This window comes from Epinephelus fuscoguttatus, linkage group LG15 (assembly GCF_011397635.1).
Source record: "Epinephelus fuscoguttatus linkage group LG15, E.fuscoguttatus.final_Chr_v1".
Lineage (NCBI taxonomy): Eukaryota > Metazoa > Chordata > Actinopteri > Perciformes > Serranidae > Epinephelus > Epinephelus fuscoguttatus.
Genome location: NC_064766.1, coordinates 32365032 through 32386182, shown reverse-complemented (window position 1 = coordinate 32386182; position 21151 = coordinate 32365032). Strand labels below are relative to the sequence as shown.

Here is a 21151-nt window from a genome sequence, read left to right as displayed (position 1 = left end):
ATTACCTTTGTGACAAGGAGAGACTGCCAAAGACTAACGCCAGCGAGCAATTAGGGTTGCAGTATTCGTTTTCACAAATATCTGTATACGTGAAGACAGGGCTTTAATTAGTACTCAGTGAATATGTGGAAATGTTTTGTTGCTGGCTAAACACACTAACAGACAGACCTACAGCTGAGGCGACTTAGTGATGGCCCTAGTTTATTTGGGCTGCTTTATTAATGCTCATACCTGGGCTTTTCTGCTGGAGGTTGTGATGGGGATTGGATGGGAGGGTGTGTTGAGTGAGTGACCCCTTCATCTTCCTTGACTCGCCTGGAGCCCAGCTACTAACACAAAAACTGGCATTCCTGCTGTAACACAGTACTGAGCAAATAAAGGCTGACATTCCACTGATATTGAAAAATACAGTACAAGGATAAGCAGGGATGAGTCTGATCCTCTTTGTCTCAGCTCAGCCTGGAATGCAGGGGGAAATACAGACTAGGTGAGGGGAGAAGGAGACAGAGCATGGAAGGACTCGGGGTGGGATTTTCCCAGGCAGGTACTTCTGTCTCAAACTTTTGTTTTAAAGCAAAACCACAATCAGAGTATCTGTTTCAGATAGCAGAGGTGCATTAGCATTGCATGAGTGATCAGATAATGGAGGCTGGTAGCAATGAGCCAATTTTTGTATCGACTACCTGCAGTGCAAGTCTGTGTGTAGCCTTATATGTGTGTATGCATCAAAGAGCTGCGCATGCAAGACAAGTCACTTCATTAAAGGCCTATACTATTGACCAGCGGTGAGAGCGACAAAGCCCTTCTCTCTTATCCATAATTGATGTGGCAATTAGAGCTGAACCTAGGACAGACTGTCAGGCCTGAGGGCTGGGAGGGGACTGACCTCTCACTGCTTCAGTTGATTACAGATCAGATAGGAAGGGCCACTGACAGCGTACTTAGTGCACCGTTCTGAGTAATTTGATTCTAAAACTGCACTCAGTTATGCAACCAAGAGTTTACATCAAAGTATTTGACTCGCCCCCACAAAATCAAACATTTATAACATCACAGCACAACTTTTTTTTTCTCCCCTAACCCACACAGATTTCTGACTTTGAAGTTGAAAAGGCAAGCATCACTTAGATCAGTCTAATTCAGAGGAGGCTGGTCACATGGAGCAACACAAGACTGCAATCTATTCTCTGCATTTTACTTTTGTGTAAGCACTGCACTGCTGATAGTTGGTGTCACTGCACAGATAGCACCTTAATGACAGTTTACACACACTAAACCCTCTTTCCTGTACTTCAGCCCTTAGTGTCACTTGAACAAGAGCAAACTCTGGAGGGTTGAATGTGTCATTGGATTCTTGGCACTAAAGGAAAGACTACGCACAAAGTCACAGAGAGAAACCTTGTGAGAGCAGGTGAAAGCACACGTCTTGAGACTTCTGTACAGCTTGGTTGATTCCACCGGGCAGGGGGAGGGATCCATGTGTGAAATGTTATGTCAGGAGACACGCGCGGTGACAGCGTCTCTTGACTGCTAGCTGCACTTCCTCTTGACTATAATGGATGGCCATGACGTGTGTGTGTGTGTGTGTGTGTGTGTGTGTGTGTGTGTGTGTGTGTGTGGGAAAGAGCAAAAGAATATGAATGTGAGTTTATCTCTGCATCCTTCACGCTTGTCTGTCTACAAGGACAACCTGACACCTGCCAATGCAATGAGGCGGCTGGTGTTGGAGTGCACACAGGTGTAGTGTTCGGTGTGTGTATGTGTGACTGAACACTGACATCATCCGAAATCAGTGTTCTGGCGGGGAATGGGGTGTGCGTGCACCTTTGTTTGAGACTGAAGAGTTTTACTGGACCTTTAAAGGTATACTAAGCAGGAATTGTTGTTTACTGCAAGTTGCTGTACGAGTGTAGGGATGCAACATTTGTAGTAATGGAAAAGCTAATACTTTAGCAAGCTAACTAAGCTAACCCCAGCACCTACCTGTTCAGAGGAAAACAGGCCTAATCGGCATTGCTCCTCATCTTCTCCTTCAGTGCTCGCTCATTTTAGAATGAGTTTTGTCTGCTTGCAATTTCGCCCCGCTTTATTTGTGTTGGGTTTTTTTGTTGTTGTTTTTCTGCACTGTGTCCATGATTGTCATAGCTTCCTCTCGGATGCGTGCTGCTACTACCTGGTGGCTGCCATTTTATAAATTGCTGCACCTTTATTGGCTACACATCACTGCCCAAAGGTTGCAACTCATAGGTGTCCCGAGCACGGCACAAAAGAAATAAAATTTGAAAATACAGGCAGGGATGGGCGGGGTCCCTGCAAATGAATACACCGTGGGTCATAAGTGATGATTGAGAGGGAATAATTTTGTATGAGTCGATACCATGGCTGGCATGAAAAGCTAAATCTCCTAAACTTGAAGCCAAAACATCTTAATCGCCACCTGGTGGCTGGCTGCAGTATACATTATAAACTCTGCCTCCTTTGTGTTGGCAGAGGGGACATCGGCCAAACTAAAAAATCAAAGTACACGTCAAATATTTCCCAAGGATGGCTTCTGTCATTTTACATAGACCTTACGACATTGTTAAGCGTTCAAGTGTTCATTTTTCATATAAGCTTGGTTTTAATTAGTTATATGATACTATAATGAAGGCGGTGTTGTGTCATGATTGACAGCTGTGTGTGCTCGTGATCAGTGGTGCTGCTCACAATTGGGTTGAGTGAGTGCATGAGTGGGAACTTCATACCAAGGCTCCAATGCCCGTGCCTGTGTTATTTAGGCTTCATTTTTAGACAGTGAGAGGAAGTGGAGACACATCATCCATCTTTATATATAGTCTTTGATCTACATATAGTTTTATAGGAAACTCCTGCATAGTATACCTTCTGCTTCTCTCTCTCTCTCATAGAGGGGGCTATCTCCTTAGGATTCCCCTCCATCTTGAGGAACTGTCACTGACTGGTGGAGGTCACTGTCCTCCCAGGGCCCCTTTCGCCTATTTGTTTCTGTGTGTATGTGTTTGTGTGTGTGTATAGGGGAGTAAATCTTAATCTTGCCAAGAAGCTTAATAGCCTAGTACAGCCAAGAATCGCACTGGGCAGATTCCATTGCACTGATCCCTGCTCTGGAGTTGCCATGCTGCTGTGCCCGTTGCTAGGCTAGCTGTAGGCTAAGATGAGTTCCCCACTGGTGCCCCTATATTTTTTCCCCTTTAGCCCCTTAGGTGGCCTGCCAGAGACCCTGTACCAGTCCTGGATTCTCTACATAGGTTGCCTGTGAACCAGAGGGACAGTTCCCAGAGAAGTGAGTTTGTGTCCATGTGTGTTACGTAGAATACGGAATAGGGAGATTAGTTTGACGGGGCGAGGAGCCCCTGCCTGACATGGCACCACATAAAGAGCGAGTGGTGGACAAAAACAGCACAGAGATGGATGGCTTGTAATGAACTGTGTGAAAGCATCCTTCCTTTTTTTCCAGCCTCTAACCTTACCCCTCTTTGTAAGAAAGTGTGTGTGAAAAGAGATAAGGAAATGTGTGAGTGCTTGGGAAGGTAAATGTCTCTGAGTGTGTGTGAGACAGTGAAAGAGAAGCCTTAAAAAAATGACCCAGAGGGTTTTAGCATTCGCCAGCTGTACCAAACAATGTCAGGACACCCGTGATCCATAGCCACAAAGAGCCACATCAGTCTTTTATTGGTGTCCAAAGGTCTGATCGGAGGCAGACTGATAGCTCTGTGTCCTAGGAATGCTTGCTTTACCCAAGAATGAAAAGAGGTTTGTACGCACCTCTTGGTGTGTATTAAGCTCCTCAGGCATTCGGGTCTGGTGTTTTGTAAGAATGATAATGTTGCAACCAACGAGAAACAGTGGTCACAGAATTGATGCATGTTTTCAACTTGGACTCATTCCCAAGTCATCAAATACTGATGCTCGGCCAGTCGTCCTCTACGTCAGACGCCAATGCACCATCCTTTAGTGGCAGCATGAAACACACTAGACAGCAGCATTTTTTGACACTCCAGGTTTCTACCGTAGTATGAAGAATGAGAAACTCTGCATAGGGTGGGTGGGAGGGGTGGTTGATGCTCAACTCCAGACATTCACTTTGGAGTTGGTTGCGTCCCGTGTGAAACCAAAAATCAATCAAGTTACTTTAATAACAGCCGAACCGTGATGTTTATTTCTAGACCTAACCAAGTGCTTTTGCTGCCTCAACCACAGATTGTGAACCTAAAAACTATTTTTTTTTTACCTACATTCTCGTTTATTTTGAAGAGACTGCATGCATTCAATGAGCAGAGACTGTACATGACCCATGAATATGTATGTTTATTTTACCAAGACACAATTTATACAAGGAGCATAAATTAAAATGTTGTCAAAACTGATGTAGGAGGTTACGTGCCACCTCAGATTTTTGACACGTAGGGCCACTGACCAAGCGTCTGTATTTGATGAGTTGGGAGTGTGAATGTGTTCCCTGTGAGTCCCTCATGTATCACTACTGTATAACTTAATATTATTGCAGCCCAAATAAGGGCCAGCACACAGCTTATCTACACAAAATGGCGCAAGTGTGTGAAATTACCAGGGTAAAATCTACAGTCATGAAACTTTAAAGCATCCCTCAGAATATTTGCTCATACTAAAAGGGAGTAGTGGAAATTTGTACCTCATCTTTGTCTCTGCTCTTGCTCTCAAATGGATGGATGGCAGGTAGCAAATATCCAACAAAGGTCATACACCGGGTTGGATCAGAGGAGAATGCTCTGTCCCTGTTAATGACGGAGACTAATGGTACAAATCATTTTTACTGACTTCACTGCATTTGAGAAACAGCGAGCTGGCGCCCACGCTTCAAAGACATATCGGCTATTGCATAAAGATCTTGTTTTAACGCAAATAAGGATTGATCTAGAAAATCAACAGTGTCATTATTCAGCCACTTGGCAGAGCTGTCACAGGAGCCGGACCATTGCTCATGCTCACGAGACTTGAACTTTTGTGGAACCGAGCACACACTGAGGAGAGGGGGCGACTCGCTAATCACATATCGTCCCACTGCTAATTTCAAACACCATGTCTGTTAGTGTGTGTGCATGTGTCGTGAACATGCGTAAATCTTTGTGCCTGCGTGCATGCTTACATTTATGTGTCTGCCGGTGTGAGTGGTAAAAAAATGTGTCAGAGGTCATCTCTTAATGAAACATCGCCGTGAGGCAGATCCAGTGGCCTTGTCAAAACTCAGGCCAATGAGCTGCTTTACAGCGCCCCCACCACCTTCATCCGTCTCCCATCAACTGCATAGCAGGGAGAAGACCCTGAAGGTCAAGGCAGGGAGAGAGGAAGATGGTGGGAATGCGAGTGAGGAGGAGCAAGTTACAGACCTCCACCACGCCGCCTCCGTGTGTAATAAATCAAACCTCCACCTTCTGACCGTCTTTATAATTGCACACAGCAGGCAGGGGAGTGAAAACTGCCACAGGTGCTTTAAAGCATATGATAAACAGGAAGAGTCCTCTGTTTACACATATAACTTCCGTGTGTGGTTACGCTGGACAACAGTAGGTTACACTGTCATTAGGATAAGATGCTTCAACACAATTCTGGGCCAATTTTAATTGTGTAAAATACTAAAAACGTGAACTCAGTTGAATCGAATAGAGCACATTTATATTTGTAAAGTCAGCTTTGACCCTGGAAAAGCTGCCTTGTCATCTTGATAGCATATAGTGTGACAACTTGCTAAGCCCCAGTATACAGTAGCACCATTCCTCACTGGATTACAGCTCTGCAGCTACTGTTCAGCCAAGAGTCCCATGCAGGCTTGCACAACACACACACACACACACACGCACGCACACACAGAGCCATGCACATCACATACTTACCATAGTTTCCTAATTTAACTCATTGGATTTTTCTCTTAATAAACTCTGTGCCCTGTTGCCCCACCACTGAGTGTGCTTTTGTTCGTGCATTTGTGCTGCCCGTGTGTGCGCTCTTGTCCACAGTATGTACGACGCACTGGGGAAAAGGGAGATTAAATCTTATCAGTTAAAGACAGAGGGAGGGTTGTTTGAGAACGGTTCACGTCTTCCTTTTGCATGGGGTTGAGGGTTTCATCTGTGTGGCAGCAGTGGCTATGTGCCGGCTAACCAAAAGAAACACTGACGAGAAGAGAGAAGGAGAGACAAGAGAGAGAGAAAGGGAGGAGAGTAGCAGTAACAGACTGACATAGTTGCCCAAGGGACCATCATGCAAATTTGTCCCCTCCTAATTTTTCCAAAGAATTGATGGCTAAGACGTTTGTTATTCCTCCCACTCACCTTCCAACCCGTATTCCTCCCTTCCTCTCTCCCTCCCTTCCCATCCCTCCTTCCTCTTGGCGAGAGCCCGAGGTCCACCTCTTCTTCAGTGCTGCGGCCAGAAGCAGCTGTTGTTGCTCCTTGGCCAGTGGGAAATAGAGGCTCCTCCAAACACACAATCTGCCCATCTGGAGAGGCATTAGTGGCAAAGGACACTACGAACCATTTCTCACACACTTGGCCAACACAGAGGTCAACAAGGTGGCAGAAGACAGAACATCCCTCTTTAACAAGCTACAGGCTGGGGTTGAGCTGTGGTGCTTTCTTGTACTGTATGTGTAGTTTATATCAATGTTTGATGTTCAGGTGTACAAAGTGACATGATCTCCCGTCCTCCTCTCCGTGACCCTGTCCACTACAGGCTTTATCGACAAATGAAAGCCACGAGAACTCATTTTTTATATTAGTATACGTTCCACACACACATATTTACACACTTCCTCTCAGATGTTAATGTCTGTGCTCTTGTACTGACTTCTCAGCGCTGCACTTCTATTTGTCTCTTGGGTTTCTGTCACCCTGTTTTTCTCTGTCGCTGTTTGTTGCCTATTATAAAGCTTTTTACCAATCAAATCACATTTGTCTTTTACTGCTGGGGAACATATGTCATTGACGGTTGTTGTAATGGGAGAAGCATGTCGATGCGCCGCCACATAGCCTTGGAGTCGCCCGGGGTGATTGATTCCATCTGCCCTGATAGGAGTGACGATGGATCTTCATCCTCATGCTGAAAAGCCAAACTAACTGTTTTCCTCTTCTAACCCTCTCCGTCATCTTTCACTCCCTCCTGCCCTTGGTTTTTCTGCCTTGCTTGTTCTCCCTTTTTTTTCCCCCCGACCACATTTGGGGGATTTACACATGAGCCAGCTTATGAAGCACGGCTTATCTGCTAACATTGTCTCATTATGACAACAACATCACATTCCATTATGCTCCTGCCCTCCTGGTTTCTTGTTTCTTTGTACCTCAAGTTGTTGCTTTTTTGGGGGGTGGGGGGCTTTGACTGCCTCTACTGTTCCGTTTTATAACTGTAATAACTAAATTATTTTCAACTGTTGCTAGGTGATAGGGCTAAAGATGTTAATGCTCCCCTGAATTACCACCAAGGTGACGTGTTGAGCGCCAAGCTCTTTATCTGTGTCAAGCTCTTTCCTGATGAGGAGCTTGGAGCTTCAGACGTCACCTTAGTGGTAATTAAAATTATATGGGAGAATAAAACAGTGTGCAGACTGTATTTTTCTGTCTTTTACCTGTTCTTCTGTCCAGCACCTTGTTTTCGTTGTCTGGATGTGCGCGATTTTGTAAACCTTACGGGCATGTCCCTACCAGTGGGACGTGCCCAGGATGCCTCCTGCCCAGGAGGCATCCTGGCAGTCCTAGTCAAATGCCCGAACCACCTCAACTGACCCCTTTCAACGTGAAGGAGCAGCGGCTCTACTCCAAGCTTCCTGTGGATGTCCGAGCTCCTCACCCTATCTCTAATATCTCATAATATCAATCTTATTTTATAACTTTAATCTTATATAAAACTTATCATTACATAACATTTTCACACTATGTGATGATAATATTTAGCGTAATTAAGTCTATTCTTGCTCGACCCATGTATTTTTCTCAAATAAAAAAAGACCAGGCATGTCATTAAGATTATTATATGTATAAAAAATATTTTTAGGACCAAATCGATAAGATAAAACCATCTATTGGCCTTTATCACGTGTGTGTGAGCTCTGTGTGCACGTTCCTGACCTGAAAAGGTCTGAGGGTGTCCCCACATGACCCTTGTGGTAAATCTGCCCAAATAAATGTTGAGTATTGTTTACTTTTGCTTTACATTATTTTTTTTTTTGCCATTCTACTTTTGTTTGAGAGATGGCATTGAAGAGGCAAACTGGAAACGAGGGGATAGAGAGGAGCACAGGACATGCAACAAAGCGCCCAAGGCTGGAATTGAACCTGGGATGATGAGGTTATGTGGCACGCACTGTAAACACTGGGCCACTGGTGCTGCCAGTTTTGTGTTGTTTAAAAGTAATTGCTTCCAGATAAATATTACACAATGCATTATTGTATTACACACACATCCTGTATTAAATGATGGCTGTGTCTTAAATTTTACTGCACCTGTCAGGGGCAGAGCTCTGTTTTGGATCGCTTCATCGTCCCTACTGTGTTACAAAACAGATGTTCATCTGTTTCTAAGACTCCAAACCACTGATGTTTTCGCCAGCAGCGTCATCTTTAAGAATAGTTCGAATCTATTTATAAAGACATATTGTCAGTGTAAAAACATATATCAAACTGATCTACACCCATCAAATTTTGGCCTCTTAGTTGGGTCCAGGTCAGAACAGTAGCACATGAGAGCAGCTCAGGCCTACCTTTCCCCAGATGTGTCCTCCATCTCACTGTGGAGGATACTGGAACATTCTCCGGTTGGGATACATTATCTCTTGTAAATGTTCTGGGTCTTTTCCAGGGTCTGTTCCCGATCTACTGAGCTCTGGATACTTCTTTAGGGGATGTATAGCGTAGCGAGAGCTTTGGTTTATGTATAAATAAATAGCAGTGTAAAAGTAAATGAGACATAAGGTAAATACACAAATATGGCTTTCATTTTTCCTCTTTTATGCACTTCCCAGCTGGTGGCACTTTGGGCAATCACGGAGTTTGGCTTCGCTTTAAAACGGACCTAGTTAGATGATTAGTTTAATGAGTATTGACTCTCAGCCTTTTTAACTTCATTTTATTGCATCCACTTTTATTTTATTTCAAAGATCACAAAGTGTTCTGACACCATGCAATCCAAAATGCCTACTTTACATTAAAACAAACACTAACTAGTTGGCAGTGTCGTTGTCTGTGCTGTTATTGGTTGCTCTGGCAAGGACCTGCTCCATTAATTAGCCAGTTGGTTAGCCTGCAGTGGAGTAGTATTAGTGTTGTGTCGGCCCATTCAAATGCTGCTTTCTGACATCTCCCTGATGAGATGCAGCCCATTTCCATTGAAACAATAACAGCAATCTGATTTGGGATAAATGATGTCTTTGTCTATTGTCTATTGGAACAACAAAAACCATTGGCATGGAAAACGCTCTTCTCTCAAGAGCCCTGCCTAGCCCTATTCACACATGCAAGCCCAAGTGCACAGTAGGGATGGGTTGATATGCATTCTCAGTCTTACAAAAGAACATATTCTGAGAGTTACACATTTGATCTTACAAGGTGTGAAATGAAAAAATCTTGTTGGATGACAGCTTTAAAAGAGCAATACATTTTGTACTTCTTTATATGGGTGAAGAAATGATTTAGTTAGACATTCAAAGCTTGGATGGAGTGCTATAAATTTTCACATTTTATATGGGTGTAATATCTTATAACTTATCACACACCTGGCTGTCAAGTTGCTTGACAGTCAAGTCACCACACAGTGGTGGCTGTAGCTGCATTTAATTAGACAACTGAATTCTAGACAGATCAGTGTTACACACACTGACGGGAATCACTGCAAACTTGGCCTGTTTTTTTTGACAGTGACAGCTTAAAGAGACATTTTGACACAGGGCTTCGGCACTGTCAGTACTCTGATAACTAGCTATCACAACACACATTCGTTCTGTGTGTGTGCCCCAAACCCCTGTCTGTTTGTTTCTTTCTGTATCCTTTGGGATCAACCCTCCGTGATTTCAGCCCGTCCCTCTCTTGGAACTCGCACAAGGCTTGCAGAGCTCCTAACTCTTGAGTACAAACTAAATGTTTGAAACTTGTAAGGCCTTAGTGATTCAGGTTAACTTAATTGGTAACTGACAGTGTGTGGTGCACTTGCTGTGCTGAGGGTGGTAATCTGTCTCATTGATGTACATAGCAGGGCTGGGTTGGGTCCGGCTGGAATCCACGAAGAGGAGTGGAAAGAAGGAATGGGTAATGAGCAGGAGGAATCCATTTCCTTTTGATTTTAGAGACATCAACATGCCGTCGCATCCCAGAGGGAAGCCAGATGAAGAGAAGAGAGAGATGCGTTCAGAGCCGATGTGATGGCGGAGTTTGAGCGAGCCTGGAAGAACAGCGAGGGGTACAGAAATGAGTGAAGTCCTCTTTAAGGAAAGCTGGGATTTCACCGGCGTCAGCAGAAAAGCGTTTGCACGTGTAACTTTATATGCGCGTCTGCAGGGACTGTGATAAAATGGGTGCTTAATGTCCTACCCTCATCGCCCTGATTTATCTCTGATTGGCTATAATGACACAGTTAGGGCTGTCCATCATCTGCTGCTGGAGATAAGACACCCAGGCAGCCCTCCATCATGACGTGTGTGGAGATGATTGTAGGTCAGTTTTACTTTATGTTACTGTGTCCCATGGGGCTGAAAAACACTATATAGCTGCACAGGTTTGTCGTGTGCAACTCGGGCGTTATTCACCTCTTCACCCTACCACTTAGCCCTCCATTTTGTGCGTTCTCATCTAAGGGTCGGGTGTTCCAATTCTTGGCCGTAGAGAGGGAAAGGGTGAAGTGTCAGGTACATGCTACAAGAGAAATCAGCAGCAAGATGGCTGCACAAGCCACAAAAGAAACCTACAAATGTACTTCCTTTATTCATTGAGATTTAAAATTATGATTGCTATTATATTGTGGTCCTTTTCTATATAACAAGCGCACACACATACACACAATAAAATGGTAGTAGTAGCCCACACTAATGTCTCAGTAGCCAGCTAGCTAATGTAATGTTCATTCCCACATTTTGACGTATTTCCATGTTTCTAAAACTTTTGACCCGGTGAATCCAAGTACGATTGCAGTGTTGTCTTTATTAAACTCGTGTGGCTGTGCAGGCTTTACTTTTTTTCTCATGCAGGCTGTTATTTAATAGCCTTGCACCTACGTGATGTGCATATAATTACTCACTCTCACCATGTTATTAAATCTCTCATAAATATAAGGGTGAATGAATGGGTTGGAACTTGTCATTGCGTGTAGGTATTTTAATATTTCAACATGGGTATCTTCTATGATTGTTATCGTGGTTATTGTTGCTTGGCTGTAACTGAAGCCGCTGTCTTGGCCAGGCCTCCTTTGAAAAAGAGGTTGTTGATTTCAGCAGGACTTCCTTGGTTAAATATGGGTTAAATAAATAAAATAGGGGAGGATTTCAACTACTATTCCTCACAACTCTGATCCAAAGGGACAAAGGAGCTCAAGCATGACATGTAAGGGTAAAAAATATAAGAAATGGGATTGGCCCTTAGACAAAAGGATATAAAAGTGATTTAATAGCTGACTAGTAATACAGTGGCACTGTAAATACTTTTTTGATAAATCTTTTAAAGCACCCTTCAAAATAAATTATTGCTCCAGAGCAATGCTTCGTCTGATGTACATATGAACTCACTTTAACTGTAACAGACATAATCATACATCATTTTTATGTCTGATTGTTTTTGAAAACCCTTGGAATGAGAAGATGGGAATGTTGATTGGATGATCATAAGCTCCTTATATACAATTTTACAAGCCCAAAGGACTCTGAACATTAAAGCTGATTACCGTGATTACAGTGATGAGCCAAGCCATTTATCTCTGTCTGCTTCTCTCTTCCCTTTTCTCTCTCTCCTTCTATCCGTCTCTGTCTCTCACAGCGCATACAGAAGCCTCCAGTGAAGTGAAGCCCGTCGGCAGACTGCCTGGAGGTGACAACCCGCACGTGAACCCTTCCAAGCCCCCCTCAGTGAAGGTGATAGGGGGCTCGGCACCTGCCAGCTGGGCACGGCCCTGGAGCCTCACGCTGCTCTTCACGGCACTTGGCTTGCAGTGGACTCTGTTCTGATGCCAGCGCGCTCTGTGAATCCCCCAACGACCCCTGCCCCCCCTTTAGGAACCACATACATGCACAGAGACACTCATATATACATATCACGCATAGTATCCCTACTCATGTCCTCAACGTGTACAGATGGCTGGTAATGATGGAAAAAATGGAAAAGGCGTGGAAGAGAAGAGGACAACGTTGTAGGAGACAGTAGACGGGGGGCTCTTGCAGGAACTTGTTGTCCTGCAGCATCACCAATGTGGGTGTCTGCACAAGCTAATCTCATGCACGCTCATCTACAAAGATTAGGCCGGCTGCTTCTTCTAGGCTGTTTGGGACTAGACGTTTGTGTACAGACACCAGTACGGCCCAACCACTTACACGACACACCCTTTGTGGTTCAGAACGGGACTGCGTCATTCTGATTTTACTTAAAAGCGCTTATACAGACTGGCATACACATATACAGTACAAATACAGCCGTCTTCTCTTTCTGCTGTTGGTTTTTACTTGTCCTTTCATCACAGCCTCTGCACCATTTGCCAGCCAGGCAGAAGAATTCAGCTCATTTGAAAACTCTCCTCATTTTCTTTTGGAGGATTAAGGAATGCATGATAGACTGATAGATCAATCCCAGGTGCCTGGCCCAGAACAGCAGATTTGATATACTCTAATGACTGTGTACCTTGGCGGGGATTAGAATGTAATGAGTTCACAGGTAGAGCACGGGCACAGTTGCACGGCTGAACACATTGGGCAGACAAACTAGGTGTGTATAGTATGTAACTGTATATAGGTGGAAAAGATTTGACGGAGTGTATGAGGTCCTGATTCAACAAAAAGCTCTTAACTGATTGAGCTGAATGGGGTTTTCTTTTCCCTCAGCTGTGAACGGACTGCGCTTGTCTGCTCCATACTACATATAAAACAATGCAAAAAAAAAACCAGTTAAACCTATAGAGATTTAATTTCTATCAGAAGTAAAGCAGGAATGCACATCATTTTTCCAACTCAAGCCATTGACATAAATGGTTACATTTTGGATGTTTGAACAAAGCCTGTACATTGTTGATTTTACTAATGTTTATTGTGCATCCAGTTTTGTGTGTTTGCTCGTTGAATTGCACATTAATGCATGTATAACCTACCAAGTTATCAAAATTGTTATGGTAGGACCAGGCCCTTCTTTAAGAATCACCAAAAACTCATTTCCAGTAAAATTTCCTGATGGCGCGACGACAGGTTTCATCTTCCTCTCTCAAATGACGGTTTGAAACTTGAAAACAAGAGGAAGGTTGGGCTGTAGACTGAACACAAATACAGTTTAACACACACACAAAAAGACGTGTAGAGTATTTTTTACAAAGCTGGGTGCATCTATTGTTCAGAACAGTGGTGGCCATTGTGTACGACCCACTTCCTGATATATCCTACATTTCACCAAATAAGCTCTAATGTCTCTTCACTCTATCTTAAGCAGACCATTCCTTGGAATTCCAACAGAATAAAAGCAAATCCTTCTTAGTTTTAAATGATTCCTCATGGGGATGGAGCAAAAGGGAAGTTCAACAAAAAAAAAAACTGTGTGACTGTTATAACGGCTTCCTCTGTATACCTGCTTTCTCTCTTGTGTAGAGGACGGCTTATGTACTGGTACAGTTAAGTACCTGTGTGAATGAGGATGAATGTATGGTCAATGCTATGCAGATACAGTATTAAACCTGATAATGCCTGAAAGCTACACAGATACAGTATCTAAGCTAAATAGGTCTATACACTTACATGGGTCTATGTGCAGTGAAATACCTCTTCCATTAACTAGCCTGTATCATAAACAACTACAGAAAAGCAACTCACCGTTGACTCTGCCTAAAAGTGGAAGGATGACCTGCTTAACTACCTGCATTTACACAGTTATAGACAAAGTGTTGCAGTTGATGAACAGAGACGACTGCAGCGATGTAGGGTGTTAGCAGTTTAAATGTGTCACATCTTGTGTTCTGTAACCACATTGTGTTTAGTTCATATGATTTCCTCCGTGTATGTTTTGTTCATGACTGTCGTTCATCACACCCACAGACACTTACAGCCCTTTACCCTCGCATGTGTATAAATGTACATATTTTAAGTCACTTGCCTTTTGTTTTGTGTCTCATTTCGTCTCCTTTTGTATCGGTATGATACGCTGAAGCTGAGCTCTATTAAAGGCGCTCTGCTTTTCTGCTTGTCTCGATAGCCTCTCCTTAAAAAGTATGAATCACAAAAGACCAGTGTTGTAGTCAAGACCACCTAAACCGAGACCAAGACGAGATTCACACCAGAGTGTATCGAGACCAAGACGAGACCAAGACCAGAGTGTATCGAGACCAAGACAAGACCAAAACTAGTGTGTATCGAGACCAAGACGAGACCCACACCAGAGTGTATCGAGACCAAGACCAGAGTGTATCGAGACCAAGACAAGACCAAAACTAGTGTGTATCGAGACCAAGACGAGACCCACACCAGAGTGTATCGAGACCAAGACCAGAGTGTATCGAGACCAAGACGAGACCCACACCAGAGTGTATCGAGACCAAGACCAGAGTGTATTAAGACCAAGACAAGACCCACACCAGTGTATCGAGACCAAGACAAGACCAAAACCAGTGTCTATTGAGACTAAGACAAGACCCACACCAAAGTGTATCGAGACCAAGACGAGACCAAGACCAGAGTGTATCGAGACCAAGGTGAGACCAAAACCAGAGTGTATCGAGACCAAGACGAAACCAAGACCAGAGTGTATCGAGACCAACACTTTGGGGGAGTTGAGACCAAGTTAAGACCAAGACCAGGAGTCTCATTTGTAAACATTGCATACGTGCAAAGCGAGGCCTGAAAGAGGCCTATGCCATTTCTCACATAAAAGTTATGATCCGTAAAACCAATGCTTATGAACGTTTTGGCGGGACAGATGGTTAGGTGGAAGCCTGATTGTAAAAATTGTCAAATATTTTTTTGGCGCACGCCATTTTTGGCTTTTACCCGTACATACATTTTTAGTATGGATCCTGTGCATTGTTTTGTAAATGAGACTCCAGATCAGTGCAAATCCAACACTGTGTGACACAAAATGGGGAACAGCAAACCACAGGCACTCCTGAATCTGATCTGAAAGTTCCTCATTCCCATAAAAACACCCAGAAAACAAAGATTCCTCTTCATTCAACTCTTTTGTTGCCATACTGTTTGTGTATAAGTGTATCATAACAAATGTCTTGAAAAATTAATCATTACGTGCTGTGGGGGCGAATTTTATGCGTGGGAATGTTCCTCTGTTTTCTATAACCAAACAAACGAGCTAAAATCAGCTTAACCATCTTTTTTGCACATGCAATTAGTTATATCCCCACAGCTGTTGACCAGTCCTGAAATAAAATCCAGTGTCCTCTTTATCTGAGACAGGACCAGGTAAAAATGCGCTTGAGTCTGAGACTAGTGCTTTAAAAAGTGACCTTGTTAAAGGGCCCCACGCACCTTTGGCACTCACTTATTTTTCCTGATTAGTCCTTGTCTTAGGACTGTGTGGGCTCGCACAGACTGACTGACAGCTGTAGGTGTGCAGGCTTTTACATATTTCATGCTGCCAGCACTCACATTGCCCCTGTCTTCAAAGAGGAATATTAAACAGTGAGGTGACCACATTATGCACGCCCACTGTTAGGCTACTTTCTAAGCCTTTTAAAGGAAGAATTTTACATTTTGGGAAGTATACTTAATTTGCTTCTTGCCAGTAGTTGCAAAGTAGCACCCTTTAAAACATGGACTTTGTATCACATAGAGACACAAGTCCTCAGGAAGTCACTTGCGCCCAGCCCAAGCCCCCGGGGACAGCGCCTAGCTGTGGAATTACAACTTCTGTATCTGTCATGTAATCCCATAGGGCCCAAAATGACTTTTCCTATAGACTTACATTGTGAAAGAGATATATCAACTTCTCATGAACACTTAAGTGTTAGAGTTATTTTCCTACTGTCATTGATGTGAATGAGACCAAAGGGTTGGTAGGTGGGGTTAAAGGAAATTGCCCCTGCTCTGTGGGCCCATGGATGCAGACGGTGCGGATAATTTTATACCCAGAAGTTGATTTTTTTTTTTTGGGTTGATTCACCACTGACCGATGTTCATGGGAGCAACTGGGCTCAGCCAACGCTGTATGCAGTAATCTTTCTACATCCATGGCACAGCCGAGATTCTCCAAAAATACAGTTAGAGCATGTAATATAAAATCACAACATGTTGTCTTTTACATTTTGATTTCTGTATGGATTAAAGAAACTAAATGAGCAAGTACATGCCTTTTAGAGTTGTTAGAAAGTGCTTTTTTTTTTTTAACTAGAGAGAGCCAGGCTTTCTGTTTCTAGTCTGTGTGCCATGCTAAGCTAATCACTTCCTGGCCTGAGCTCTATAGTTAGCTCATGAGAGTGGTACTGATCTTCTTATCTAACACTTGGCAAAAAAGTGAGTATGATATTTTCCCAAAATGTTGAACTACTTCAAACCAAGAAGACTAAGTAACTATGATAACATTGGCTTTCTTCCTGTCCCTGAAAACACATCACTGTTTGATTGACCATACTGGCCTGGAAGTAATGAGAGCGTAAGAACTGTAGGCAGAGCAAACCATCTCAGGCTGACCTTCTCTATTTGCATCCAGGAAGCCTCTTGCTAAACATATCAGTCTGTGTTCGCACCAGGAATAGAGGCAGAGGGGAGTGTGGGAGTGCAGGAGACGTGAAAAGGTTTGCTGCTGGAAAGGACAGTCAGCTGTGATGACAGCGGCGTCGACAGTGACAGTTTGCTCGCTCAGCTGATGTGTGGCTGACCCACTGGCTGCTCCTGCAGGGGAAACTTTGCCTATTCATGGGCTATAATTGCCCTGAATTAGTCTGTGCCGTCAGCTGCAGCGTTAGCATCACTGGTAGCCTAGCTGAGCTACTGTAGGGCACATATAAACACAAAGCAAGCATGAAGGGAGCCACTGTTGGTGAGAACAGACACATGTTTGTGGGGTGACACACAAACAGCCAGAATGCCCTCAGTGACATTCAAATAGAGTGAGGTTATGGCCTAAAACGGGGTGTATGCCATGTGTTATGCATTATTTTAGCATCACAAGACAAAGTTAGATAGCCTATGTCAAAAAGCAGGGGTTGGACCAAGTCATTGTTTTGCAAGAAACGACTCTCAAGCCTTTAAACTCAAGTCCCAGTCAAGTCTTAAAATTTGAGTTTTGAGACCTAAACAAGTCATAATGAGCTCTTCCCCAAATGCAATGCCATCTATGTGTGTTAAATTTACAAAAAATTGCGAATGCTTTTTAAAGTTTGGAGGCTATTCATGTCAAAACTAGTTTGTTAAAAGTTACTTGGCTTTTTTAAGAGTATTTTTGGGCTTTTTGCCTTTGAATGACAGCTTAGTATTAAGTGTGAAAGGGGGACAGAGAGAGGGGATGATACAGCTTTGTACATGGGATGCACGCTCCACCCTCAGAGCTACTGAGCGCCCCAAAAGTTACTTAGCTTTAAGCTAACATTAGAGAAGGATTAGCTTGGTAACCATGTTAATATTAGCCTCAACTTACCCTTCTTTGTGCATCTTCAAATGTCGAATAAAGTTGATGCGTCTCCATCTAATTTTCAACCTGCACATTTTGCTGCAATTTTGTTGACCATTCTGTAGTTACTGCACACAAATAAAATTATCATTGATATTATTTTTTCCAACTGGTACTCTGTAACAGGACATTAAATACTCCAAGGATGACAGTTTTATGTGCAAATGCGGAAGTTAGCGTCACCCTGGTTCCCTTGTCAAAAAAGCCTATGGGATTTTCCACTGGAGTTTGGCTAATTGCTGAAGACACACATATTTTTATCACTACTTTTATGATTTTTTAAGCCTGAATGCAATCACCTTAAGTAAAATGCTAACACTAGGCTATAAACGAACTACACTACGGCCACATGATTTAACTTCCCTACCACAACAAGGCTGTAAAGCTGTTGGCGTGATGACATTCTGTAGTCTCATTTAGCCACTTGTTAGCAACCACCTTTTTTAAAACACATAAAAGCTTAAAAATTCACAAGTGAAGTACTTACAGATGTAATTTATGTCACAGAACAAAACATGAAAGTCTCCTGAGCTCGCATGAGCAGCAGAGCTAACCACCATTAAAAAAATAAACATGAACTTTGAGATGAGGGAACCGGGAGTGCAGAAATGCTAACTCACTTCCAGGTTTCAGAACTCTATTAGTTCCTCATGGTTCTTTCCTGCAGCTGAACTGGATGCTGTCAGATTGGTTCAAACAAAGTGGATCGTCTTGGGAATTAACTGTCAACTTAATGGGAATAAATGGCATTAACGCGAGTTGATTCGGGAACACATACTTTTTAATCTCTGATCTTGGTGGGAGGTATGAAGTATTCTTTCAGTCAAGAGGCTCAAGTCCAAGTAAAGTCACGAATCACTGGTGTTAAGGTCCAAACCGAGTTGAAAATATTTTTTGATTTTGTCAAGTTGAGTTTAAAGTCATCAAATTTGTGATTCGAGTCTGACTCGAGTCCAAGTCATGTGACTCAAGTCCACACCTCTGTCATAAAGACATACAATGAAGCAAAAATATTTAGAAGTAACATATATAATTGGTCTTCAGGGCAACGCTGGTTTTTTTTTTCCTCTACAGTTATTATAAAAGCATTTCATGGCAACGTGTCAGGCGACAGTGGCCCTCCAAGTCTCACCACACCTCCCACTGTTTTAGCCATCAGCCTGGGAGCACATAACTAATAGCACTTTCCTGGCTAAAGCACACAATGTCCACGGGCTCCTTCTCACTCGCTTTGTCTCTCTCACACACACACATACACTTTTACGAACACGAAAATCATCGCAAATACACACCGGTGATCTCATTCACACACACCCTGTCCTGCAGTTGTACACTTCCAATTGCACGCAGTCTGTATTTGATCCTTGGAGTCTATTTCATGCTTGTTGCTGTGAAACTGAGTGTCTGGCTGGCTGCAGCCGAAGAGCAGAGAGAGTGCCCAGTCCAAGGATATCGTGCCTCCGCTTTGCCTGAGCTGTAATTGGACTGCATTGTCCCTGCCTGACAAAACCAAAGCCGTCTGTCGTCCTTTAATAACCTCCGCTGACTGACGCGGAGAGCCATGGATGACTTTAAAATATGGACAATGATGGGAGCAAACTCAGACACTGGGAAAGAGTTAGTCCGAAAATTACTTTTAACTGCAGTTTCTCTCTTAAAGGAGCAGTGTGTACGATTTAGTTGCATCTAGTGGTGAGGATTGCAGACTGCGACCAGCTGAACTCTCTGTTAGGATTCCTTCAGTTCAGGACGTTTTTACCAGGGGTCTAATTATCCGCAGAGGTCTCTTCCTCTCCAAAACAAACAAACCAGCTGAAACCAACTGAATGAAGCAGTTTCACATTAAAAATCTGTCTCTTTCCTTCGCTGCTTGTTGCAGAGAGGCTGCTAATTATGTCGGCCTATGCGAAAATCCGACCTCCCCATCTAGGGCAGGTGTTTGGTTTGTCTCTGCTGGGCTGTAGAAACATGGTGGTGCAACATGGTGGTCTCCAAACGCCTCATTCTAAGGTAACAAAAACACAACAATTCTCATTTTCAGGTGATTACACATTAAAAAAAATATTTTATTCCATCTCTGCCAATATATCCCCCTGAATCCTACACACTGAACATTTAAGTTAGCTTTATAAAGACAGTGTAATGGGTAAATGGGTATGCATGATTCAGTGTATCCTACTGTAGCTGCAGACATACACACACATTGCAAGGAGCAGTGTGGTCAGTGAGTGTAACTGAGAGTTCCGGGGACCTGAGGTCACAGCTGCTCAGCTGTCTGTCTGGGCTATTTTAAACGGTAGCACACATCAGCGCTTCTGTCCCACTGGCTTGGCCAAGTCCACACCTAAACGTCCCCACACACACTCACACACACACTGAAAATCTTGCCTCGGTAAAAAACAGATCTAACACTAATTCACACATTCGGAGATGAGCTACAGTTGCATCACACACCGTGAAAAAAGTGCATTTTCTAACAGATCTTCCCTGAAGTCAACCTGATTGTGCGGTAGCGGGGTGACAGCAGTGGAGCACCCCCCTCCCTCCCCAGATTGTCTTACCTTTTCAGCCTGGGGATCAGAGTGACAAGCTTGAACTGGGAGGGGGGAGGCACTGGAAATAGCTTTTCAAAGATGAACAATTGGGTGAGGTAGAGGGGAAACGAAGGGGGGACCTGTGGCTCCTATTAACCACAGCTCTCCGTTTTGAGTTTCAAGTCGTCAACTGTATCCATTCCCCTCTGTGCAGAGCTCCCCATGCCATCACAACGGGCTAACGCAAGCTGTCACTGCCAGTTCTCCCTCCGTCACCCTGCTCCGCTGGCCAATTAGCATTTTGCTCAGTGAGCTCTCAAGCTAACTAATTGAGTCCAATTAAACAAATTTTCAACATGACAGACCATCAAGAGGAGACTCAGCAACACTGACAGAGATCAAATCTCTAACAGGGACACAAGAACTTTTGCTTGATTCTTCCTACTCACTGATTGGCCTCACTTGTCAGTTCTGTTTCCAATCATGCACTGTGCTGCTGGCAGAGGGCAGGTAAACAGTGTTAGGAGGTGTTACCCTCCTGTCAGCTACTGTGAGGTTGTTGTCATTTTCTGTCTGGAAAACTGTTGCGGGGCAATGCACAACAGTTTGCTGCTGACTGAAGACTGAAATATAAAAACCAGGATGCATGTAAAACATTAATACATACCAAGAATTGTGGAAGACTGCACGTCATCCTGTGCACTCAGTAGAGAGCTCCCTCTGGCAAGTCATTCTGGATGTGTACGAACAGCACAGAATATGAACGCAATAATGCAGAACAGCCAT

The 21151-nt window shown here is 43.5% G+C and overlaps 1 protein-coding gene across 3 annotated transcripts in view; it reads left to right on the top strand.

Moving 5' to 3' along the window:
• The window catches only part of gpc5c (glypican 5c), a 143520-nt gene extending 129216 nt beyond the window's left edge, over positions 1-14304 (top strand). For all 3 annotated transcript variants that reach the window (XM_049598028.1, XM_049598027.1, XM_049598026.1), the window contains one exon: positions 12003-14304. In XM_049598028.1, the coding sequence (XP_049453985.1) occupies positions 12003-12190 (188 nt within the window). In that variant the 3' untranslated portion in view covers positions 12191-14304. The remainder of the gene's footprint in view (positions 1-12002) is intronic.
• Positions 14305-21151: the final 6847 nt, after the last annotated feature.